The sequence below is a fragment of the Sinohyriopsis cumingii genome, chromosome 6 (assembly GCF_028554795.1).
Source record: "Sinohyriopsis cumingii isolate HCF-2022 chromosome 6, ASM2855479v2, whole genome shotgun sequence".
NCBI classification, from domain to species: domain Eukaryota; kingdom Metazoa; phylum Mollusca; class Bivalvia; order Unionida; family Unionidae; genus Sinohyriopsis; species Sinohyriopsis cumingii.
Window position 1 is genome coordinate 153,171,943 of NC_142966.1, and position 27,819 is coordinate 153,199,761.

General features: G+C 35.3%; 1 protein-coding gene across 4 annotated transcripts in view; it reads left to right on the forward strand.

Annotated features, from left to right (window-relative positions):
* LOC149798288 (neurobeachin-like) overlaps positions 1-27,819 on the forward strand; it is a 561,888-nt gene that overhangs the window by 167,727 nt on the left and 366,342 nt on the right. For all 4 annotated transcript variants that reach the window (XM_089963438.1, XM_089963435.1, XM_089963437.1 and 1 more), the window contains 2 exons: positions 639-779; positions 1,819-1,955. In XM_089963438.1, the coding sequence (XP_089819564.1) occupies positions 639-779; positions 1,819-1,955 (278 nt within the window). The remainder of the gene's footprint in view (positions 1-638; positions 780-1,818; positions 1,956-27,819) is intronic.

Consider the following 27,819-nt stretch of genomic DNA (forward strand, 5'->3'; position numbering starts at 1 on the left):
GTTTCATTTATTGTAAATTAAATATATTATTATCCCTTGTATTGTTTTTGTATTCAGTTTTGTCAAATAATATTTTGAAAAGAAACAAAGATGTATTTCTGAGCTTCATTTTCTTTTCTTTCCATCCATATTGTTATATATTGAATAGACCAATTCAAAGTAAAATTGCTTGATTTTAAAAATGGGGTTAATAACGGTACCACATTTAAATTTAGAATTGGAATTTAATAAAGGAATTATAATGAGGGGGTTAATAGTGGTACCACATTTAAATCCAGAATTGGATTATAATAAAGGAATTATAATGAGGGGTTTAATAGTGGTACCACATTTAAATCCAGAATTGGATTATAATAAAGGTATTATGACAAGGGGCTTAATAGTTGTACCACATTTAAATCCAGATTGTATTATAATAAAGGAATTATAACGAGGGCAAGTTGTCAAAGTAAATAATTTCATGCTCATTGCTGCCACATAATAAGGGGAAACAAACAGTATAGTGTCATTCATATTCATTAGAGATTTTTATCAGATAGGTTAATCTTATCTTCTAAATATGCTTTATTGAGGAAGTAAATATAATTTTAAAAAACAAGATCACTACCAATAGAACATGCATTTTTGGTCAACTACAGCGGCTACAGAGGATGCAGTCAGCCAGGCTTGGGAGAAATTCCATGCCCACATGGACAACAAGAGGTCTCAGCAGCAGGTTCCAGACTACACAGACGAGGAACTTATGATGGAAGAGAGGGAATTTGAGCAGGAATTTGCAGGTAATTTTCAGTTTATTGCAGTATTTGAGCAGTTGATTAAAGTACATTCATATATATATATATATATATATATTCTCATTCATGAATGGCAAAATATTGTTACCCTTTTGTTGTTACAATGATACCAACATCAACACTGTTGAGTGCTGTGCTTACATTTTATGAGGTCACATATCTTGTACATCAGTGGCTGTATTTAGCTACAACTTTGGTAGAATTTTACTCTCTGCCAAAATTGTACACCCTGATATGCCAGGATTTCATGTGTTTCACTTTAGTCATTGAATAACATTCACAGGCAAGAACACTCATTTTTTTAATTCAATTCAGATATTTTACTTGAGCTTCATTATTCATGAATTACCTGATGTCATGTCATTTCCAGTGTTTAATTTCATTACATGCCCAATGGCCAAAAAAATAGTTTCTTTGTTGACCAGCAATGTTTTTTAAGGATTGTGTTGTTTGCTTCAATATTTGTAGGACTGAAGTCCCACAGATTCATAAAATTAATCTCAGTTGTCCTTTCCTGCATAAAAGTTGAAAAATCCCAGCCTAATTGTACAACTTATTTCCATCTGAGACTCGAACTTGGGTTTGTGAAATTGGGTACCCACCACCTCGCTGGTATACACGTCTTCATACCCTCATGACTACGCTCATATCCTCTGAAATTAATGGAACTTAGTTGTGGATATAGTCATTTATGTGTACGGACATGCTCACTTGGTGACCCAATAATATAAATATTACACTTTTTTTTTTAATGCCCACCATTGACTAGGTAATTATATTCTTATTGGTCAGAGTGAGCCATGTGTAGACCTAGTCTACAGTATTTATCGACCATGCTTCCACATGGATTATGGTCATCATTGGGATAAATTCAGTGCATGATTTTTTTTATTACTAGCTATGGAATGATACCATGTCATTAGAAATGTACATGGGATAAGTGCATGTGCCTTGCTCAGTAAGTTTCTTAACTGACTAGGGTCACTAACAAATGATGTAAATAACAATACTTTTCCTTTCCTAGGCCCTGTTGCCTTGTCCACAAGTTGTAAACTTATAGCTCCTGGGGTTGCCATCAATGGTATGATGTCCATTACTAAGACTGACCTTTATTTTGAAATTGATGAGGAGGATGAAGAGAACAATAAAATTGATCCACAGGTGAGAATTCTGATTTTGTCACTAGTGAGATACATATTTTATACCTTGTCTTTACCATTTTTCATTGTTTTATTTTTATAATTTGTGAGATAAGCAAATAACAGTTGCCCAGTAATACTCTATTTAGGATTTTTTATTAAATTTCAGTAATCAAGAAGATTTGAAATCATATTTCTGTTAAAAGCCCTGTTATGGAAATTGCAACATTTAGCTTAACATTTTGAAGAGTTACCTCCCCTGCACTGGTTGTGTTATTGGTATAAACCATATATATATATATATATATATATATATATATATATATATATATATATATACCACTGGAATAAATAAAAGAAAATATTCATTTAAAATTCCAAAGTGTACATGCTCAGTTGGTAATGAATAAATATCAGAGGTTCATTCTTGACTTTTAGCAAGTGAAAAAAAAAGTTTATCTTTAGACATTTCATTTCATAGATGAGGACAGACGTTGCATTTAAATTTTATATTTTGGAGGTGAAATGTTTATGTTAATTTATTGTGGAATACTAACATCTACTTCTGATTTTAATCAGTTTTTAAAAAAACAATTGTTGCTTACATGCATTTTTTGTAATGTAACTGCAATGCATTGCTCATTTTTTGAAATTATTTTTTTAAAAAAATTCTTCAAGTCTCTTGATCTGCAACTTGTGTCCAATTTATTTGTGTAAGAAATAGAGAAAAATTGAAAGAAATTAAAACTAATATAAGATCATTATTTTGCTTGCCTTATTTTAATGGCGCTAATCAAGGTTGATGAATGACCTTCATCAGCTATAAAATTAGATGATAATCGTAATGAGACATTTGGAAGAATAAGTGAAGTTTTGGATTTTATTACTAATCTTATTTGCTAAAAGATCAGTCAGCAACCTCTGAACATGGTATTATGATTTTCATTTTCAAGTTTTGATTGATTTATTAGACTGTATTTAGGTACAGGTATCAATGATTTGTAATAATTTTTTTTAATTCTAAGAGAATTGTGAAAAATGAAAAATATATCAGACAATCATGTAAGGGGATGTTTCTTGTCAGTTCCAACCAAATTTTCTCAAACATTCTTTTGATCCAAATTATTTCTTATTATTCTGAGAAAAGAACATTTTACAGTTTTAAAAAATATGGCTTGGACTTTGATTTTTGTGTGTGGAGGAGTCATTATTTGAAATCAAGCTGTTCATGACTTGAATAACAGTAGATAGAAACTGGTTACAAACCATGTGAAAGCTGTTGTTTGCTTACAGTTTGAGTGAAATGTGTGTGAATTGCTGACAAATCATTATCTTCATTGTCATGTTTTGCATGTTTTGATTTGTTATTTACCTCATAGTACTTGTCAATCATATTACTTTTCTTTTTTTTATTTATCAGAGGCATTGACATCAGTTTGCTTTGAATCTGTTGTGATCCAAATATAAACACAGACATATTAATACAGAATTTGGTGGAATAATTTAATTCTTGAGTTTGTTCAAGAATGTAATGAATTATTAGTTCACATCAAGCTTGATATGTACATGTCAAGAAATACAGTGGTTCACACATTTTGTCGGCCATTTTTATGTATGGAGCATCAGCTTGATCAAGATGGGTAAACATATGAAGGAAAGAATTCAAGAAGGTCTCTGAAGATATTGCCTCAGAGGTAAGGGATTTTCTTCACTAAATGAAAAAGAAAATATCTCATCCTATAAGACTCCCAGGCCATGAAGTTTCAGTGTCAATCAACAAAAATTCTTAATATCATGTGAAGATATGTGTTTAGAAAGGTAAGATATGATAAATAAAAATCAGTATTTCTCCATTATGGATTAAAGTATGATACAAATTATTTAGACATCTCCAAAGCCATTCTGTGCACACATTTTTTTTTTCTAAGGCCCACACAGGCTCACATTTGTTTGGAAAGATTAATAAATCTTTAAAGAATCCTCAGGTAACTGATTTTTTAACACAATGTACTATAAGGTTTGATTTATTTTTGCCCGTAGCTTTTGCCAGAAAAATAGTCTGCAAGTACTGAAGGGGCATATAGTAGTATCTATCTCTGTCTCTCTGTCTGGTTGAATTTGTATGTCAGTTTCTCGTACTGTATACACTCGCTTGTAAGTTGAGTCAGTCTGCGAACAACAAAGCTTCAGATCTGCCATAGCATAATGAGCCAGCAGATCAGGGTCTATATTATTTGGTCTACTGATTACCCCTAACAAACTGAACAGACCCAGATCTGCCGGTGCATTATGCGCCAGAAGATCTGGGTCTGTGCAGTTTGCAGTTGAACAGATCTTATAAGCAAGTAAATGCTCTAAATTGTTGGCCACGGTGGGAATGGCAGGTCATTAGTGTTAAATGTCCATCGACAATTACTTGTTGCCACTCTGGACTCCCTGTTTTTGATCTTATATCAATCAAACTTTGGCATATGAGTTTCTATCATCAAACTCTTCACATATGAATTTGTATCATCAAACTCTTGGCATATAAGTTTATATCAATCAGACTTTGGCATATGAGTTTATATTATGAAACTCTTGGCAAATGAGTTTATATCATCAAACTCTTGGCATATGAGTTTATATCAATCAGACTTTGGCATATGAATTTATGTCATGAAACTTTTGGCATGAGTTTATATCAATCAGACTTTGGCATATGAGTTTATATTAATCAAACTCTTGGCATATGAGTTTATATCATGAAACTCTTGACATATGAGTTTATATCAATCAGACTTTGGCATATGAGCTTATATCATGAAATGCTTGGCATATGAGTTTATATCATGAAACACTTGGCATATGAGTTTATATCATCAAACTCTTGGCATATGAGTTTATATCATCAAACTCTTGGACACATTAGATCATTATCAAGGTCTGTCATTATCAAGGTCTGTGTGTATTAATAATGTGATTTGAACTTGATTAGCTAACCTTGCTGTCACTGTGGAGAATAATTTTCTGATCTGACTTTGATCAGGTTTGGAATATAAGTCCATCAATAAGATCCTGGATGAATTTACTCATAAGCAAAATCCACACAGATTAATTAGATGATCTTGCATCTTTATTTGCTGAGCTTGTTACCCAACTGGAAGTCATATTTTCTTATCTGATTTTGATCACACTTGCAGTATGGACTTATTTCATCAAGATCTTGGATAAATTTTACATCGAGTCCAATCCACTTGTATTAATGAGATAATCTTGCATCCAATTGGCTGAGTTTGTTGCCACTTTGGAGGCTGTATTTCTGATCTGATTTTTTTCGAATTAAGTTTGGAATATATGCTTACACATCATGATCTCAGACAGGTTTGATAATGATTAAGATCCATGAATATTAATGAGGTGGTCTTGCTTCTGATCGGCTGGGCTTCTTACCTCTATACATCAAGATCTCAGACAGATTGGTTGGGCTTCTTACCTCTCTTCAGGCCATATTTTTGATCTGCTGGGTGTATTATCATCAACATCTTAGATGACTTTGATTATGAGCAAGAATCTGTGTATATTAATTATATCTTTATAAAGAATTTTTATCAGGATGTAGACAAATAAGTCAAATCAACATGATATAAAGTTTGAGAGGTAGTTTAGATAGCATGTTTGACAAAGTACTACATAAGCCTTCTTAGTGAAATGGTCCTCTTATTTATAAAAGTTATCTAGAAATTTTTATAATATATTGCTGTGTTATTTCATTGGCCCACCACCACCACCACCATCATGTAAGACCCTTCTCAAGAAGTACCACGCCAGATGCTAGGCCACTGTAATAAGATAGTTCATTTGTAGCATTTAGCTGCCTTCACCAGAGATCACCACTTTTATGCCATTTTTTCATCACAGAAGATCTTTGCACTGAATCATTAGATACTTCATTTAATTGACAACACACTGACTTGTAATAATTAATTATTATTATTATAATAATATTTGCCACCATAATCTGATTCAAATATAAAACTTGCTTATATATTTCAGTATGAAATGAATGTATATAATGGTAAAAAATGCACTTGTTTTCAGTCCCAATTAAATACATAAAATTTATGCTAATAAAAATAAATCTTACTTGTTTAGAAGGCAATAATACAATCAAAATTTCAGAATCTACTTATTTAATCTACTGGTTCTGTCATATATGTGTGAAAGCATACATGTATTTGTATCGAACAGAGGTTCAGGTGTCATGTAAATTCCTGTGAATGTCTTGCTTTCATTTATTTAGTTATTTTGCTAATGAAAACCAATTATAAGTTCCACATCATTAAATACCTTATTTTATAGATTTGTTTGATCCCATTATGAATCCCATGGACAAGTTTTATACAGAGGAGAGCAAACTTACTTGGTGTTTTCTTCAGGCAGTTTTCAGACATACAACACATTACTGTATAAGGTTCTTGGCCTTTTCTTCAGGCACTTTTCAGACATACAACACATTACTGTATAAGGTTCTTGGCCTTTTCTTCAGGCAGTTTTCAGACATACAACACGTTACTGTATAAGGTTCTTGGCCTTTTCTTTGGGCAGTTTTCAGACATACAACACATTACTGTATAACACATGCTATATAAGCCATTTGCTATATTCTACAGACAGTTTTCAGAAACACAACACATTTTATATAAGCCATTAGCCATATTCTACAGGCAGTTTTCAGAGATACAACACATTACTGTATAAGGTTCTTGGCATTTTCTTTGGGCAGTTTTCAGACATACAACACGTTACTGTATAAGGTTCTTGGCCTTTTCTTCAGGCAGTTTTCAGACATACAACACGTATCTGTATAAGGTTTTGGCCTTTTCTTCAGGCAGTTTTTAGACATACAACACGTTACTGTATAAGGTTCTTGGCCTTTTCTTTAGGCAGTTTTCAGACATACAACACGTTACTGTATAACACATGCTATATAAGCCATTTGCTGTATTCTACAGGCAGTTTTCAGAGATGCAACACATGTTATATAAGCCATTTGCTGTATTCTACAGGCAGTTTTCAGAGATGCAACACATTATATAAGCCATTTGCCGTATTCTACAGGCAGTTTTCAGAGATGCAACACATGCTATATAAGCCATTAGCCATATTCTACAGGCAGTTTTCAGAGATACAACACATGCTATATAAGCCATTAGCCATATTCTACAGGCAGTTTTCAGACATACAACACATTACTGTATAAGGTTCTTGGCATTTTCTTTGTGCAGATTTTAGACATACAACACGTTACTATATAAGGTTCTTGGCATTTTCTTTGTGCAGTTTTTAGACATACAACATGTTACTATATAAGGTTCTTGGCCTTTTCTTTAGGCAGTTTTCAGACATACAACACATTACTGTATAACACATGCTATATAATCAATTTGTCCTATTCTATGGTCAGTTTTCAGAAATGCAACACATGCTATATAAGCCATTTGCCTTATTCTACAGGCAGTTTTCAGAGATACAACACATGCTATATAAGCCATTAGCCATATTCTACAGGCAGTTTTCAGACATACAACACATTACTGTATAAGGTTCTTGGCATTTTCTTTGTGCAGTTTTCAGACATACAACATGTTACTATATAAGGTTCTTGGCATTTTCTTTGTGCAGTTTTTAGACATACAACATGTTACTATATAAGGTTCTTGGCCTTTTCTTTAGGCAGTTTTCAGACATACAACACATTACTGTATAACACATGCTATATAATCAATTTGTCCTATTCTATGGTCAGTTTTCAGAAATGCAACACATGCTATATAAGCCATTTGCCTTATTCTACAGGCAGTTTTCAGAGATACAACACATGCTATATAAGCCATTAGCCATATTCTACAGGCAGTTTTCAGACATACAACACATTACTGTATAAGGTTCTTGGCATTTTCTTTGTGCAGTTTTCAGACATACAACATGTTACTATATAAGGTTCTTGGCATTTTCTTTGTGCAGTTTTTAGACATACAACATGTTACTATATAAGGTTATTGGCCTTTTCTTTAGGCAGTTTTCAGACATACAACACATTACTGTATAACACATGCTATATAATCAATTTGTCCTATTCTATGGTCAGTTTTCAGAAATGCAACACATGCTATATAAGCCATTTGCCTTATTCTACAGGCAGTTTTCAGAGATGCAACACATGATATATAAGCTATTTGCCTTATTCTATGGGCAGTTTTCAGAGATAAAACACACACTATATATATATATATATATATATATATATATATATATATATATATATATATATATATATGGTCCATTTGCACTATTATATGGGCAGTTGCTTGATGCTATTTAGGACACTTGCCTTATTCTACAGGCAGTTTTCAGAGATGCAACACATGTTATATATAATCCATTTTGCCGTATTCAATAGGCAGTTTTCAGAGATGCAACACATGCTATATAAGTCATTTGCCCTGTTCTACAAGCATTTTTCAGTGATGCAGTACTCAATCATTTTTCATTGCCTTTTTGGGAGAGACCGCTCTGGTGTCATAGTGGTTAGAGTGTCATCCTTGGATGCAGGCAGTCGCGGGTTCAAACCCAGGCCAAGTCATACCAAAGACTTATAAAATGGTACTAATAGCTTCCTCGACAGTGCTCAGAATTATGAGGTTACTGTTGGGACTGGTTGGCCTGATGTCAGGATAAGTGTCTGGGTGGAGCATGATGCTACATGTCTCCGGTATGATGCAGCAGTGCTAGACATCACTATAAACTGCCACACTGCAGACATCGTAGCAGTATGACAGAATTTTTTTTGAAGCTACATTAAAAACCCAAATCATGCGCACACCTCTTCTTGGGAAAACCCCATACATGAAACGGTTAAAGAATCGGGCATTTTCACAACAATCAACTAATTGATACATTATATGCAAACTATTCCTGATACAGCAAACACAAACTATCTACCATATATACTAGCTTGTAAAATGAGTCCAACTGCACTGACCCAGATCTACTGTTGCATAATGCGTAAGCTCATCTGAATCTGTGCAGATTGTTAGGAATAATCAGTTGAACATACAACATAGACCCTGATCCACAGGCCATTATACTGTGGCAGATCAGGATCTTTGTTGTTTGCATTTAAAAGTGAGTAAAGATGGTAGTATCTTCAGTAGATTATTTTAGCATGCAGTGATGCTTGCTTCACAAATGTCAGTCATAAATTGTGTGAGTGCCTGGAGGATAAAGAATGAATTTTTACCTAAACCAAATAGTAACCATACTTATAAATTGTCCTGTTAGCTATTATTTATTTGTAATCACTGTCAGAAGATAATCTGTAATTATTTTATACCATCAAAATGTATAGCCCTTTTTGGAAGGGCAGTTAATCAAGCCAAATATATGCATCCTTTGTACCAGCATAATGTTTGCCTTATTGTTATTTGTAAGTATTTGAAAAATAGTTCCTTGGAATGAGACACAGAAGTTTAGTTGGTGGAGCACTGGAGCAAGAAACAAAATACCTCAAAGTCAGTATGCTCCAGGCAGGTCAATGCAGGTGCATTATTGTGTCCTTGGTAAAGTCAGACTCAGAATCAAAGGATCTCAAAGTAAGTATACACCTAGGCCAGTCCATGTCTGCTTCCTTGGTGTATCCTTGGAAAAATCAGACTGAGAATCCCAAGAATCTCAAGGTCATTATTCACCCAGGCCAGTCCTTGCCAGGTGCAACATTGTATCCATGGAAAAGTCTGACTAGGAATCCAAGGATCTCAAGGTCAGTATTCACCCAGGCCTGTCCATGCCAGGTGCATCATTGTGTCCATGGAAAAGTCTGACTTGGAATCCAAGGATCTCAAGGTCAGTATTCACCCAGGCCAGTCCATGCCAGGTGCATCATTGTGTCCATGGAAAAGTCTGACTAGGAATCCAAGGATCTCAAGGTCAGTATTCACCCAGGCCTGTCCATGCCAGGTGCATCATTGTGTCCATGGAAAAGTCTGACTAGGAATCCAAGGATCTCAAGGTCAGTATTCACCCAGGCCAGTCCATGCCAGGTGCATCATTGTGTCTATGGAAAAGTCTGACTAGGAATCCAAGGATCTCAAGGTCAGTATTCACCCAGGCCTGTCCATGCCAGGTGCATCATTGTGTCCATGGAAAAGTCTGACTAGGAATCCAAGGATCTCAAGGTCAGTATTCACCCAGGCCAGTCCATGCCAGGTGCATCATTGTGTCCATGGCAAGCACATTTTATTCTCTTTTTTTCTGTATGATAGAGCCAAGAGTGTGTTAAAAACCAGCCTACATTAAATTTGAGACCTTCACACACCTTATTCAAATGTAGACACTGGGGCATCTTTGGAAAAGCTTTTGCCAAATGATTGCAGTTTCTTAAGTGCATTATTTATTTATCTACATATTTATGTACTTACCTATGTACCTAACTTTCTATTTGCCTGTTTACCTCAGTCCACTTAAACTCTGTCTATGCATCTGTCTGTCTATCATGCCTTATTTCATGTGGCAAAGTTTATAATTATCAGATAAATTCTTACTAATGTCACTCATGTTTTGCGTGTACAGCTGGAAAAAAATAATGATAAGGAACAGACATTTGATCCTCACATGTTCTCTCTCAAAAGAATTTCACTACAATATTTTTATCTGTTTCATATCATTTTAGAGACAGGAATGATAACATAAATGTTAGAATAGGAGACAAATTGTCTGATGGTAATTAGACACTTGTGTAACTTGTCATATACACAGTGGTGTGTCAGGAAATATAAATTGTGATGCGTGTTGATAGAAAAGAAATGCTCCTGTTTCATAATCATGGTAACAGTTCACAAGCTTGTTCTATCACTATGATTACTGGTAATATAGGATGTAAAAAGTAATCAGTGAAACACACAAAAATCCTGGATTTGGTATTTGCACACTTTGATGGGCAACTTTTAAGAAAAAAACCCATATTACTTGCTTTTAAGTCAAGTCCATCTGCAAACTGCACACATGGATCTGGTGTCACATTATGTCCTAGCAGATCTGATTCTGTGCAGTTTGTTAGGAGTAATCAGTAAAACAGATATAGACCCTGATCTGCATACACATTATTATAAGGAAGAAATGGATATTTTTTGTTTACACTTTGACTCCTTAAAAGCAAGTACATATGGTACTCCAAAATGTCATAAATGGCATATACCATGGAGAAAATGTGTAGATAGCATAGAGTGTACATATTTTACTCAATTAAAGTCCTGGACAAGATATGTTAATGAAAAGTTACATTCAATAACTTTATATTTGAGGAATATGTTGTGCTTGCATAGGAATTTGTGTTAATAACTGTTTATGGTTGAGGAATATAAGGTACTTGCACAGTGTTTTGTGTTAATGACTATTTATGGCAGAGGAATATATGGTACTTGCACAGTGTTTTGTGTTAATAACTGTTTATGGCAGAGGAATATATGATACTTGCACAGTGTTTTGTGTTAATAACTGTTTATGGCAGAGGAATATATGATACTTGCACAGTGTTTTGTGTTAATGACCATTTATGACTGAGGAATATATGGTACTTGCACAGTGTTTTGTGTTAATGACTATTTATGGCAGAGGAATATATGGTACTTGCACAGTGTTTTGTGTTAATAACTGTTTATGGCAGAGGAATATATGATACTTGCACAGTGTTTTGTGTTAATGACCATTTATGACTGAGGAATATATGGTACTTGCACAGTGTTTTGTGTTAATGACTATCTATGGCTGAGGAATATTTGGTACTTGCACAGTGTTTTGTGTTAATGACGATTTATGGCAGAGGAATATATGGTACTTGCACAGTGTTTTGTGTTAATGACTATTTATGGCAGAGGAATATATGGTACTTGCACAGTGTTTTGTGTTAATAACTATTTATGGCTGAGGAATATATGGTACTTGCACAGTGTTTTGTGTTAATAACTATTTATGGCTGAGGAATATATGGTACTTGCACAGTGTTTTGTGTTAATAACTATTTATGGCAGAGGAATATATGGTAATTGCACAGTGTTTTGTGTTAATAACTATTTATGGCAGAGGAATATATGGTACTTGCACAGTGTTTTGTGTTAATAACTATTTATGGCTGAGGAATATATGGTACTTGCACAGTGTTTTGTGTTAATAACTATTTATGGCTGAGGAATATTTGGTAATTGCACAGTGTTTTGTGTTAATAACTATTTATGGCAGAGGAATATATGGTACTTGCACAGTGTTTTGTGTTAATAACTGTTTATGGCTGAGGAATATATGGTATTTGCACAGTGTTTTGTGTTAATCACTGTTTATGGCTGAGGAATATATGGTACTTGCACAGTGTTTTGTGTTAATAACTATTTATGGCAGAGGAATATATGGTACTTGCACAGTGTTTTGTGTTAATGACCATTTATGGCTGAGGAATATATGGTAATTGCACAGTGTTTTGTGTTAATAACTATTTATGGCTGAGGAATATATGGTATTTGCACAGTGTTTTGTGTTAATCACTGTTTATGGCTGAGGAATATATGGTACTTGCACAGTGTTTTGTGTTAATGACTTTATGGCAGAGGAATATATGGTAATTGCACAGTGTTTTGTGTTAATGACTATTTATGGCAGAGGAATATATGGTACTTGCACAGTGTTTTGTGTAATGACTGCTTATCACCAAAGAATATATGGTACTTGCACAGTGTTTTGTGTTAATGACTATTTATGGCTGAGGAATATATGGTACTTGCACAGTGTTTTGTTTTAATTTAGACTTTTCATCTCAGTAGAATACCTGTTAGAGTACTGAGTGATCTCCAAGAAATTCTATCATCAGTTAATTTAAAAATTAAAGATCAATTTAATTATCTAATGTGCAAATATTGCACAATTTCTCATGACATGTGTGATCAATATTCAATTTAAACTCTTTAACTCCCCTTTTATCATGTGCTTATAATTTTGCATATGCTTCCATACAGGTTCTTGAATTTCCTTGAATTTGATTTAAAAACCTGACACAACCAAGAGGATTAATAATGATAATGATAATAATCATTATTCTAATACCATGGTTTTATGTGTGCAAGCATGAATGTCTGTGTACATGCTTGTGTTGTACCCTCCCTTTCTGTTTGAGGTTTCAAATTTTGTGATGTGGAAGACGTGCACAATGTCCTGACAAGTAAATCAAAGTTCTCTATGTGTTTGTGTCCTGATTTCCTCCTATCCATCCATGATATCAGTATGTCTTCTCTGTTAGTACTTAGGCATCATTTCATAGAAACCATTGAACTTGCACAAGTCAAATTTGCTTGTGGCATATACCTAATAAGATTTTCTTCCCATCAGAACTGCTTTAATACTTCAAGCCAGCTAGGGCAGCATCTTGATTTGCTTTTTGTTCATCCAACTTTTGCAGACTAGATGGTTATCATTATTACATTATGCAATAAGTATTTAACATCCATTCATCCATCCATCCATCCATCCATCCATTCCAGGCTAGATGGTTAGCACTGTTACATTATGCAAAATCCATCTGTCCATCCCAGGCTAGGTGTTTAGCACTGTTACATTATGCAAAATCCATCCATCCATCCCAGGCTAGGTGTTCAGCACTGTTACATTATGCAAAATCCATCCATCCATCCCAGGCTAGGTGTTCAGCACTGTTACATTATGCAAAATCCATCCATCCATCCCAGGCTAGGTATTTAGCACTGTTACATTATGCAAAATCCATCCGTCCATCCCAGGCTAGGTGGTTAGCACTGTTACATTATGCAAAATCCATCCATCCATCCCAGGCTAGGTGTTTAGCACTGTTACATTATGCAAAATCCATCCATCCATCCCAGGCTAGGTGGTTAGCACTGTTACATTATGCAAAATCCATCCATCCATCCCAGGCTAGGTGGTTAGCACTGTTACATTATGCAAAATCCATCCATCCATCCCAGGCTAGGTGGTTAGCACTGTTACATTATGCAAAATCCATCCATCCATCCCAGGCTAGGTGGCTAGCACTGTTACATTATGCAAAATCCATCCATCCATCCAAGGCTTGGTGGTTAGTACTGTTACATTATGCAAAATCCATCCATCCATCCCAGGCTAGGTGTTTAGCACTGTTACATTATGCAAAATCCATCCATCCATCCCAGGGTAGGTGGTTAGCATCATGCTACATGTCTGCGGCATGATGCCCCAGTGCTAGACATCACTATAAACTGCCACATTGCAGACATCGTAGCGATATGACTGAAAAATTGTTAAAGCTACGTTAAAAATCCAAATCACATCACACCCCAGGGTAGGTGGTTAGCACTGTTACATTATGCAAAATCCATCCATCCATCCCAGGCTAGGTGGTTAGCACTGTTACATTATGCAAAATCCATCCGTCCATCCCAGGCTAGGTGGTTAGCGCTGTTACATTATGCAAAATGCATCCATCCATCCCAGGCTAGGTGTTTAGCACTGTTACATTATGCAAAATCCATCCATCCATCCCAGGCTAGGTGGTTAGCACTGTTACATTATGCAAAATCCATCCATCCATCCCAGGCTGGGTGGTTAGCACTGTTACATTATGCAAAATCCATTTGTCCATCTTAGGCTAGGTGGTTAGCACTGTTACATTATGCAAAATCCATCCATCCATCCCAGGCTAGGTGTTTAGTGCTGTTACATTATGCAAAATCCATCCGTCCATCCCAGGCTAGGTGGTTAGCGCTGTTACATTATGCAAAATCCATCCATCCATCCCAGGCTAGGTGGTTAGCACTGTTACATTATGCAAAATCCATCCATCCATCCCAGGCTAGGTGGTTAGCACTGTTACATTATGCAAAATCCATCCATCCATCCCAGGCTAGGTGGTTAGCACTGTTACATTATGCAAAATCCATCCATCCATCCCAGGCTAGGTGGTTAGAACTGTTACATTATGCAGAATCCATCCGTCCATCCCAGACTAGGTGGTTAGCACTGTTACATTATGCAAAATCCATTCGTCCATCTTAGGCTAGGTGGTTAGCACTGTTACATTATGCAAAATCCATCCATCCATCCCAGGCTAGGTGGTTAGCACTGTTACATTATGCAAAATCCATTTGTCCATCTTAGGCTAGGTGGTTAGCACTGTTACATTATGCAAAATCCATCCATCCATCCCCAAGCTGGTGGATAAGGCTGTTACATTATACAAAAAGCATTTGACATCCATCCATCCATCCATCCCAGGCTAGGTGGTTGAGTCTATTACATATACAAAAAGCATTTGACATCCATCCCAAACTAGGTGGTTAGCACTGTTACATTATGCAAGATCCATCCATCCATCCCAGGCTAGGTGGTTAGCACTGTTACATTATGCAGAATCCATCCATCCATCCCAGGCTAGGTGGTTAGCACTGTTACATTATGCAGAATCCATCCATCCATCCCAGGCTAGGTGTTTAGCACTGTCACATTATGCAAAATGCATCCATCCATCCGAGGCTAGGTGGTTAGCACTGTTACATTATGCAAAATCCATCCATCCATCCCAGGCTAGGTGGTTGAAGCTATTACATATACAAAGAGCATTTGACATCCATCCATCCATCCCAGGCTAGGTGGTGTGCACTATTACATTATGCAAAAACTATTTGACATCCAGCCATCCATTCCAAGCTAGGTGGTTAGCACTGTTACATTATGCAAGATCTTTCCATCCTCCCTCCCACCCTCCCTGGCTAGGTAGTTAGCACTGTTTCATTATGCGAAAAGCAACTGACAATCATCCATTCATCCCAGGCTATGTGGTGTGCACTATTACATTATGCAAAATGTATTTGTCATGCATACATCCATCCCAGGCTAGGTGGTGTGCACTGTTACATTATGCAAAATTCATCCATCCATCTATCCATCCATCAGTCCCAGGCAAGATGGTGTGCACTATTACATCATGCAAAATCCAGCCAGCCATCCAGCCAGCCATCCCAGGCTAGGTGGTTTGCACTATTACATTATGCAGAATCCAGCCAGCCAGCCAGCCAGCCAGCCCAGGCTAGGTGGTTTGCACTATGACATTATGCAAAATCCATCCAGCCAGCCATCCCAGGCTAGGTGGTTGCACTATTACATTTTGCAAAAACCATTAGACATACAATAATCAAATTTTGTGGAAATATTAATATGCATGATTAGATCTCCATGCAGTTTAAGCCATTTTTGCAGTTTATGATAAGACTGTGAAACAAAATGACATATTTAAATTAGAGAAATAAGACTACAAATTCAACACCTGTTTATGACAATAATGTACATTGACTGTCACTGTTGCTTTAGCTTTGACAGAGAATCAGATGCATCATTCCAAACATGTCTTTACAGTTGACATTTATTGCAACTTCACCTGCATGGAGTTAAGTTTTTTGTTTCATTTTTTAATATCTATAGCTACTGTATATTTCAGTTTCTTTAAGCAGTGTCTGTTCATGTCAAATCTTATTGACAGATATCACTTCATTCTTCCTTGATTCTTTCTGGGGTTTTTTAGTGTATGTTTAAAACCTCTCTGATGATACATGCTTTATACTTAAAGTATGTAAAGACAGTGATTCGTTATGTCCATAATTGTTTTAACAATGATGCCAGGGACTTACACATACACTAAAAGTATGTAAAGACAGTAATTGGTAAATGTATTATCAATCATACCAAACATGTACACATACATTAAAAAGTATGTAAAGATAGTAATTGGTACATGTCCATGTTTGTATTGTCAAATGTACCAGGTATGAACACATACACTAAAAGTATGTAAAGACAGTAATTGGTATATGTCTGTATTTGTATTGTCTATGGCACCAGACATGTACACATACACTAAAAGTATGTAAAGACAGTAATTGGTATATGTCCATATTTGTATTGTCCATGGCACCAGACATGTACACATACACTAAAAGTATGTAAAGACAGTAATTGGTATATGTCCATATTTGTATTGTCTATGGTGCCAGACATGTACACATAAACTAAAAGTATGTAAAGACAGTAATTGGTACATGTCCATATTTGTATTTTCAATGGCACCAGACATGTACACATACACTGAAATTATGTAAAGACAGCAATTGGGACTTGTCCATATTTGTATTGTCAGTGGCACCAGACATGTACACATACACTGAAAGTATGTAAAAACAGTAATTCGTACATGTCCATATTTGTATTGTCAATAGCACCAGACATGTACACATACACTGAACGTATGTAAAGACAGTAATTGGTACATATCTGTAATTGTATTGTTAGTGGTATGAGGTATTTGTAAATATGCTGGAAGCATATAAAGGCATTAATTGGTTCATGCCCATATTTGTTTTGTCAATGGCACCAGGCATTACATATACACTGGAAGTATGTAAAGACAATGATTGGCACATGTCCATACTTGTATTGTCAATGGCAGTACTTATGGGCATTGTAAATTCATAGTGGATATCACGGTGCAACAATGACTGATACATGCGTGGGGATTAGAAACTCCTGGTCATTATCACAATACCACAGGCCCTGATACATACATGGGGATTAGAAACTCCAGGTTGATATCACAATGCCACAGGCACTGATACATACATGGGGATTAGAAACTCCAGGTTGATATCACAATACCACAGGCACTGATACATGTGTGGGGATTAGAAACTCCAGGTTGATATCACAATGCCACAAGCACATTTATATACATGGGAATTAGAAACTCCAGGTTGATATCACAATACCACAGGCACTGATACATGTGTGGGGATTACAAACTCCAGGTTGATATCACAATGCCACAGGCACTGATACATACATGGGGATAAGAAACGCCAGGTTGATATCACAATGCCACAGGCACTGATACATTCATGGGGATTAGAAACTCCAGGTTGATATCACAATACCACAGGCACTGATACATGTGTGGGGATTAGAAACTCCAGGTTGATATCACAATGCCACAAGCACATTTATATACATGGGGATAAGAAACTCCTGGTTGATATCACAATGCCACAAGCACATTTACATACATGGGGATTAGAAACTCCAGGTTGATATCGCAGTGCCACAAGCACATTTATATACATGGGGATTAGAAACTCCAGGTTGATATCACAATGCCACAAGCACATTTACATACATGGGGATTAGAAGCTCCAGGTTGATATCACAGTGCCACAAGCACATTTATATACATGGGGATTAGAAACTCCTGGTTGATATCACAATGCCACAAGCACTGAAACATACATGGGGATTAGAAACTCCAGGTTTATATCACAGTGCCACAAGCACATTTACATACATGGGGATTAGAAACTCCTGATCATTATCACAGTTCCACAAGAAGATATTGGATACTGATACAAATTTCATGAGACTTGGCAGGTTTGGAAACAAATGAGAGACTTGGAAGTATGGAGTTTTTATGCTGCATATTTTAAGAATTTTTTTTATTTAAATAAGCACAAATGTTTGTCCCTTTTTTTAAAAGGTCTGATTGGATCATTCCTTTAGTTTTGTACCTGATATTATTTATGTTTTGGTTAAATTTGGTCAAGAGTAAAAGTGCTTCAAATGTTGATGGATGATTTTTGCTTTCGATGATTAGATATAATTTTTTCCCCATAAGTCATTTTATGGGGTGAATTTTATATTATATAAATCAACATAAATCTTCATCAGTGGTTGAACCTTTAATGAGGATTTGCCATGTAGAAGGTATGTCAAAGAATTTTAAAGTTAAAATCCACCAGACATAAGAAGCACCATTTGGCCAACTTCAGATGAGAGTTATAGTGAAATTCAGTATGATAAGAGAGGTGGGAGTTTCCAGCCCCTGTGCATGCACAAGTCCCTGATGGTATTAACCAATCAAAAGTCATTTTTTGATTATTTACAAATTTGATTTACTTGGTATTTACCCTTATAGTTTGTTTAAAGTCAAGTGACAACTCTGTTTTGGAAATTAGTTCCCACATCATGATGTGATTGTCCTTTAGGTAATTAACTGCTTATTTTCATTGAAAATGGTGTTTATCTGTCCTTCAATGTGGCATGGTAATGACCATTTTGAAAATCTTGTCATCACTGTTCCTAGTGTATGAATGGTGTCACTGACATCAGGTTTTCACTCTAACACTTCTTGCAGTGTTTAATTTATTTACAGTAATTGCTTATAAATTATAAATAGTACATACATGGCCACAAACATGGCCACACTTTAGTGTAGTTTTAAAAGCCCTACCTAATTGACCTTGGAGTTATGTCAGTGGTCCTTGCTTGCGTTTTCATACTTCATTGAGCTTATGAAAACATAAAGTATCAGAGATGGTTTCAGTATTCAGTAATTCAAGAGAAGAACTGTCTTATCTTGGATCATTGGAAATTCTTTTAAGCCAACAAAGCATCAGTCACTATGTAGGACTCTTTTTTTATATATCTTTTACTATTTTAAGACGGTCACCATCAGTCTCCATTTCTATAGTTGGAGATTATAATAAAAACACAAATTTATGACATATAAAGCACACAGATTATTGGCATATAAATTGTGTGTTGAACATTGAAGATTAAATGTAATGATTGTCACAGTCATCGAATCTCCTAAACTCATGAAAAGTTTATTCTTTGTCTGACAGTTTGCTCTTTGCTGGGATAAATGCCTGGAAAATACATAATGGGAAATGGTGCCAACCCCAGGACAGTCTCCATTCATAGAGAGATCATGATTTGGCCATTCCTAACTTTGCATATGGCTATTCCTTACTTTGCAAGTGCACAAACACATGCATGCTTTGTATCTTCTTGGTATATAATCATTCTTTTATGTTCTGTATATACTTGCTTATAAGTCCAACCGCAACCTGCACAGACCCAGATCTGCCATTGCATTATGCAATGGCAGATCTGGGTCTGTACAGTTTGTTAGGAATAATCAATAGAACAAACAAAATAGATAGACCCTGGCCTGCAATTGCTTTATGCTATGGCAGACCAGGATCATTGTTTTTTACAGTTTGACTCAACTTATAAGCAAGTATTAATGGTTCTGTAGTTTATATGCATATTTTTTTAAATACCTCCCTTTCGGACTTGCATAAACGTACAAATAGCATGTGGTTATTTAGTTATATATAGTGTTGTGTACCTCGGTAAGTTCTTAAATGTTTCACACCCATTTTAAATCCAATTTTATACACCCATTTTAAATCTGGTCCATTGCAAGGGCACAAACCTCTTATTCATTTCACATAGACCATAATGGTAATGTTTCTTAAAAGAAATATCAATGTAAAAGTGATATAAATGAGCTATAGTCAATGATACTTTGGACCAATCTTTATTTTTTGAGATCATAAAAATTATGTTGTATGGCTTGTTTTTTTTAGCAAATCAGATTGGAGTACATGTCTGAATTGTGTTGTAATAAAATGGAACCTAAGACAAGAAATTAACTTGGAAATGGTATATGTAGGCCAATATTATTTTACAGAAATATTCTGCATGCATAACACTAGATTATTTACCATGAGCACTGGCTTATTTGTTTTTAAGTGACATCAGATTTATCACCACAAGCTGACTGGTTCCAGGTCTCATAGATGAATTAGTTGTCTGTGACAATTAGGATATGGTAATTTGGTTTGACTGTCCATCAGTTAACATTTTCTTCTCTGACCCAAAACTTTGTGATGGTTGGAGATATTTTTTATGAAACTTTCCACAAACATACGTCATGAGTGAAGAGTGTATTAAACTGTGTGTTGCCATGGAATTATAATCATGTAACTTGTATCTATGACTGGAGCATAACCATTGAAGCAATGAAAATACATTATTTAAACTTTGTTTCAGTAGTTATCATGACTAGATTGCATGTTGTGTACCATAGCCAAGGTTTTGGGAAAGTAAATCTGTCAGTCTGTGACTTGTATCCATGTGGGTAGCATAACTTGATAACTAACGATGATATTTTAATGACACTTTGCAAAATTTTATCTCATGACTAGACTATGTGTTGCCTGCCATAGCTATGTTCTCAACCTCACAGTCAAGGTCATGCAAGGGAAAATGTAATTATGTGACTAAAGATTTGATTTGTATCACTGTTCAGTGTAAAATTTGTGCCACTGAATATCTTTTAATGTCAGTGTGTCACGTACCATAGCTGTGTGCCATGTTTTGAGCTCAAGGTCATGGGAAACTAATTCTATGTTCCAAATATAACTTTTGAATTACTGAAGATGTTTGATGAAACTCATTACAATTGCTTATCATGACTAGACAATGTGTTCTGTTGTATAGGCACACACCCAGCCTCAAGGGCATGGTCATGCATGGCAGGGAACAATGTAATTCCATTCCTTATATCCTTGTCTGAAGTATTACTTTCTAAGCACAGAAGATATTTTGATGAAACTTTTCCCAAACATAGGTGATGACAAGATGATGTGTCATATATCATAGTTATGCACCTGTCTCAAGGTCAGTAACACAGCAAGGAAAAAAAATGGTTCTGTGATTTGTATCCTTGTTTGAAGTAGGACTTTTGAACCTCTGAAGATACCTTAGTGAAAGTTTAATGAGCTATATGCTATGACTAGATAATATCTTAAATACCATAGCCGTGCTCTGCCTCAAGGTCAAGGGCACAGCAAGAGAAAATATAAATCACTTCCGTCGATCCATGTAATGATATAATTTCCATACCAAGGAGGATATTTTAACTACATTTTAGCTTCTTATATATCTTGACAATGTCTCACAGATTCATTTATATCCCATGTCTCCGTGTCAAGGTCACAACAATGGATGATATAAGTCAATGGCCAATCTAGCTCCAGACTGTCACTTTTAAACCTTGAGATATTTTTAATGAAATTTTACTGAGCTCAACTGTTTTATCATAAAATAATAAACTTAGTTCGAAGGTCAAGGTCATTATTAGGTAGAAGTGCAGAAGACATATATCATGTGCCATTGTTAGCTCTACTGGTCTCAGACCAGGAATGTTCATGTGATGGCCTGTTGTCCATTGTATAATGTCTGAGATCCATTATCCATCCATCTATTAGCCTGAGTTTGTTATCACTAATCCTAATAAACTTTTTGGAGGATTAAAACTAGAGGCACATTCATTCCAAGGTCTAGTTAGTCCTAAATGAAAATGATGATCAGGCATCCAAGATGCCCACCAACACAGCAGCCATTTTGAAAACCTGCCACTACTCTTCCTAAATTGATGATCATATCAAGATGTGGTTTCACTGAAAGACTTATTATGACGTCTGGTTGGTCCTAAATGAAAATGTTGCTACCTTGGGCATTCAGTAAGACCATCACAGTGGCCATTTTGTAAATCTTGTTATTGTTATTCCACTTGAGTGTTCAGGGCCAACCTGACATTTGTCAGTGAATTATAAGGTTGAGCTATGTGATTATTGATTATTGATTAAATTCTTTTATTTTTTTCATGAAGAAAGTTGCTTTCTTAGTGAAAAAGGAAGTTTTTCTGGAGAATAGTAATTTTATTGTCAAAGAAGTTGTTGTTGTTATGGGGTTTAATGTTGTCAGCACAAGATAGGCTATGCATGGCGACCAGTATAATTGTTGGAGGAAGAACCCAGGGAAAACCCCAGAAAGAACCACTGACCCATGGGAGGCTACTGGCAAGCTTTCTCACATACCCAGATTGGCCAAGCCCAAGACTCCAAACCATGCAGACAGAGGGTGAGATGATAGTGATTCATAACAGTGAGTGCTTTAGACCACTCGACCACTTGGGGCCCTCATGAATAAAGTAACAGTTTACATGGAAAGATTGATAACACTTCTTTGTGATGAAGGTGCAGTAGAAAGGGGAGACAGTGCAAGAACAGTGTTTTTTAAATTTATTTTCACAAAAAAGTGACATTACTACTTGCTAAATCAGTCAACAGTGAATGTGCCAAACCCCACACCTCACTATGTGCATGGGAATGTAAGCACACCAATTGTTATTCCAATTGTTCATCTCAATATCTTCTTTAGAAACTTCAAAAAGTTCAAAACACAGCTGCTCAGATCATACTTAGAGTACCATGATCAGAGCACACCTCCCCACTGCTCCGTACCCGACAATGGCTATCCATACAATCCAGAATCAAACACAAAATTTGTTCTCTGTGCTACGTTTCACTGACGGACTCCAGTCCAACATACCTATCCGACCTCACTCGTATGTACACACCAGCAACATACTTATGTTCCTCTTCTGACAATCGTATACTCTTTATTCCCACTACGAAAACGAAGTCATATGGACAACGTTCTTTTGCATACCAGGGCCCAGCAATGTGCAATGAATTGCCCTCAGGACACAAAGACACAGTGATCCCATTCAAGAGTGCTCTTAAAACTCACTTATTTCGACTGCAAGAACAAACTTAAAAACCTAATAATGTTTCCTACCTCAAATATTTTCAGCATGTTTTTTATGTTTTCTAATTTCTTGGTGTTTTTTTGTTGTTGTTGTAATAATATCATTATATATGTTTTTATGTTATATGTGTTGTCTAATGTTGTAAAGCGCTTAGAGCTTCTAAAGATTAGGCGCTATACAAAGTCCTCATTATTATTATTATTATTATTATTATTAACAATACTGCTACAGTAATTGCAGTATAGTAACTTGTTACGGGCTCATTAGACCACATATTTTTATCGCTACTGGTCATAGATTAGAAGAGCTTGTGTCCATCATCTAAAGTCGATCTGTCCCTTTGCATTGCTACTCCTAAAATGCAACAAAATTTTACATTCTACCCGAGGTCTAGTTGGGCCTGAATGAAAATGATGATGCTCAGACATACAGTATGGCCATCATGGCAGCCGTCTTGAAAATCTAATTCCTACTCCTACTTGAATTCTCTGATGAACATGGGGTTTTCACGATGATGTTGTCTAGGTCCTAAAGTGAAAATATTGCCAATCTGAAATCCAGTATGGCCACCATGGCATCAATCTTGAAAATTCTTAGGATGGATACTCCTTCTGATCAGTTATGGGGTTTTCACATGAAGACTTCATGTAATCTTTAGCTACGGTAGTTCTAAATGAAAACAGTTCTGCTCAGACATCCAATATGGCCACCTCAGCAGCCATCTCTAAAATCTTGATATTACTACATCTTCTGAATTGATTGTCATATCAACATGGGGTTTTCACTGAAAGAAGATTTAAGTTGCCTAGTTGGCCCTGTTTGATGTTGGTTCCAGATGGACATCCAATATGGCCATCACATTGCAGTATGAGGAAAGAATAAGTTACATATTTGACATGGGTAAATATGATGAAGACACTGCAGTATGAGGAAAGAATAAGTTACATATTTGACATGGGTAAATATGATGATGAAGACACTGCAGTATGAGGAAAGAATAAGTTACATATTTGACATGGGTAAATATGATGATGAAGACATTGCAGTATGAGGAAAGAATAAGTTACATATTTGACATGGGTAAATATGATGATGAAGACATTGCAGTATGAGGAAAGAATAAGTTACATATTTGACATGGGTAAATATGATGATGAAGACACTGCAGTATGAGGAAAGAATAAGTTACATATTTGACATGGGTAAATATGATGATGAAGACACTGCAGTATGAGGAAAGAATAAGTTACATATTTGACATGGGTAAATATGATGATGAAGACACTGCAGTATGAGGAAAGAATAAGTTACATATTTGACATGGGTAAATATGATGATGAAGACATTGCAGTATAAGGAAAGAATAAGTTACATATTTGACATGGGTAAATATGATGATGAAGACATTGCAGTATGAGGAAAGAATAAGTTACATATTTGACATGGGTAAATATGATGATGAAGACACTGCAGTATGAGGAAAGAATAAGTTACATATTTGACATGGGTAAATATGATGAAGACACTGCAGTATGAGGAAATAATAAGTTACATATTTGACATGGGTAAATATGATGATGAAGACACTGCAGTATGAGGAAAGAATAAGTTACATATTTGACATGGGTAAATATGATGATGAAGACACTGCAGTATGAGGAAAGAATAAGTTACATATTTGACATGGGTAAATATGATGATGAAGACACTGCAGTATGAGGAAAGAATAAGTTACATATTTGACATGGGTAAATATGATGAAGACACTGCAGTATGAGGAAAGAATAAGTTACATATTTGACATGGGTAAATATGATGATGAAGACACTACAGTATGAGGAAAGAATAAGTTACATATTTGACATGGGTAAATATGATGATGAAGACACTGCAGTATGAGGAAAGAATAAGTTACATATTTGACGTAGGTAAATTTGATGATGAAGACACTGCAGTATGAGGAAAGAATAAGTTACATATTTGACGTGGGTAAATATGATGATCATGTAAGCTTTATAAGATGACTACAATGATTTGACAGAATTTGAGAAAACGACAAAGTTGCCTGGTAGATTTTAAAAAGTACATGGTGTTTGTCTATGAGCAAAAGAAATGGCAATGATGGACATCAATCTGACATAATTCATATATTTGAAAGGATTCAAGAAATATAGTAGATTGCATAAATTAAAAGTTCTAGTATTATTTGGATGTCCTGATGGCCTGATGATAATAACTAAAGACAATTCATTAAGTCAAGAGTATTATCTGGATGTTTATGCCTTTTAATTACCTTGTAAAGAAAACAACAGTATTTAAGGTGTCTTTACAATACTGAAAGTACAGCTACTTACACAAACATCAATCACTTATGGGAACATATGAAATGGTACAAAAGAAAAATACAATATGCTAAATTGAAAGAATGGTTAACTAAACATCTACCTACACATTACACAACCAAGAAAAATATTTCCATTCAAAATGGTCAATATAACTCGAGCAGATCGCCAGTGGCAAACAGACATGTTGACATGCATGCATATGAAAAAGGCAATAATAATTACAACTACATCTTGATAGTAATGTCTTTTTAAGTTACACTTGGACTTGATGAGTAGAAACAAAAAAGGGAGATGCCATACATGATCTTTTCAGAGAGCTCTTCAAAGAAAGAAATTATGAAAATATGCAGTTTGAGGGATAATAGTTCTACAACAAGAAAGCTAAAGATTTCCTGGAATAGGAAAACATTGAATACATTTTAACTTTCGCAGACAAAAGAAGCATCGGTAGTGGAAAGATTTAACAGAGCCCTAAAGACTAGAATATAGAACTATTTCACTCAAAATGAAACCAGAAAATCGGTTGATGTTTTGCTAACACTAATTGGTGAATACAGTAATACTCATCACAGACATGACCCTAGTCGAAGTGAGCATTGAAGAAAGTAGGTAAAAAGTACAGATCAGTCTTTTTGGTTATTTGGCAACTGATGGATTTGGAACTAAACAAAATTCAAACTTGGTGAAACAGAATTTCAAAATGCATAATAATTGCAAAGGTATATCCCCATGAATTTACTGAAGAGATATTCAAAACAAAGCATAATACAAGGTGATCCTCTTGTTTATAAGCTGGAAGACTTGAAGTTGAAGTTAGAGAATATCGAATACCCACTTTCCAAGCAAAAGCTACTTATGTATGATAAACAGAAAACATTATTCAAATAGAATTAGTGGTGAAATCACAGTACATAGCAGTTTCAAAGAGCATGAAAACTTTGAGTTTCTCAAGGATAGCCAATTTCTGAAATGTGACAGATATGGTAAAAACTACATTACAAAATGAAGGAGTTTAAACATTCACGTCATATGAACTTGAATTGATTTCCTCACCAGAGAGAAAAACGTATATCACAGTTAAACGACAAAATGGTATATATGGAAAACGTGATAAGGCAGCTACAATGTAAGCAGTGTCATAGCATGGTAATAAATAATATTACAAAAGAATAAACGGAGACAACATTCGAGAATCTGAAGTTATTGAAACTACGTCACAAAGAAACTGAACAAAAAAATATTACAGAAAACAAGTTAGTGTGTGAGATTGTAAATTGGATTAGAGGCAACTCAAATCACACAGACATTGAAATAATCATCAGGACTTTATCATGATTTTAAATTTCGTTCAGTTAAGGTAAAGCACAACTGCTCAGTCAACTATGTATTCTTCCTGTGCTAAATTTTTACAGTGTTAAATTTCAAAGTACCTATAAAGCCTTCAGTCAGAAATAGTTGCCACAAAGCTACCAAAATTGGCATATTTGGGAAGAATTTATACGATATCTTGGGGAAGGAAACAGTGTACATATGGTTGTGTGCGGATATACATACTTGCAGTAGTATTTGAAATTCAACTACTGAAAGAAATTGAACAAACAATTGTAAAAATTCAAAGAATGTTACCGAGAATACTTGTGGAGGAAATGGAACAATGAACAACCAAAGTTGCATAGACTTCATAGAAAGCAGTTAGTTTCATCTAGTATTAAAGTAGGGGAAATGAAGGGATTAGAGTGCATAATTGTAATTTATCGTAGAAAAACATTAAATATAGGATCATTGTATTTGCAAATGAACAGTACGAAAAGCCAATTGCACATTATTTTTATTATAGATTGGTATGTTTATAAACAGTTAATGCTTTATCTCGGATAAATGGACCTCGTATTTTTTTAAAAAGACAAATAAGCAGTACATCACCTTACACGTGTCCTGTAACGTATTTGATGCTTTAAGTTAGTTAAAATTCCGTAACCAAGCTCACATTACAAATAACCTAACAT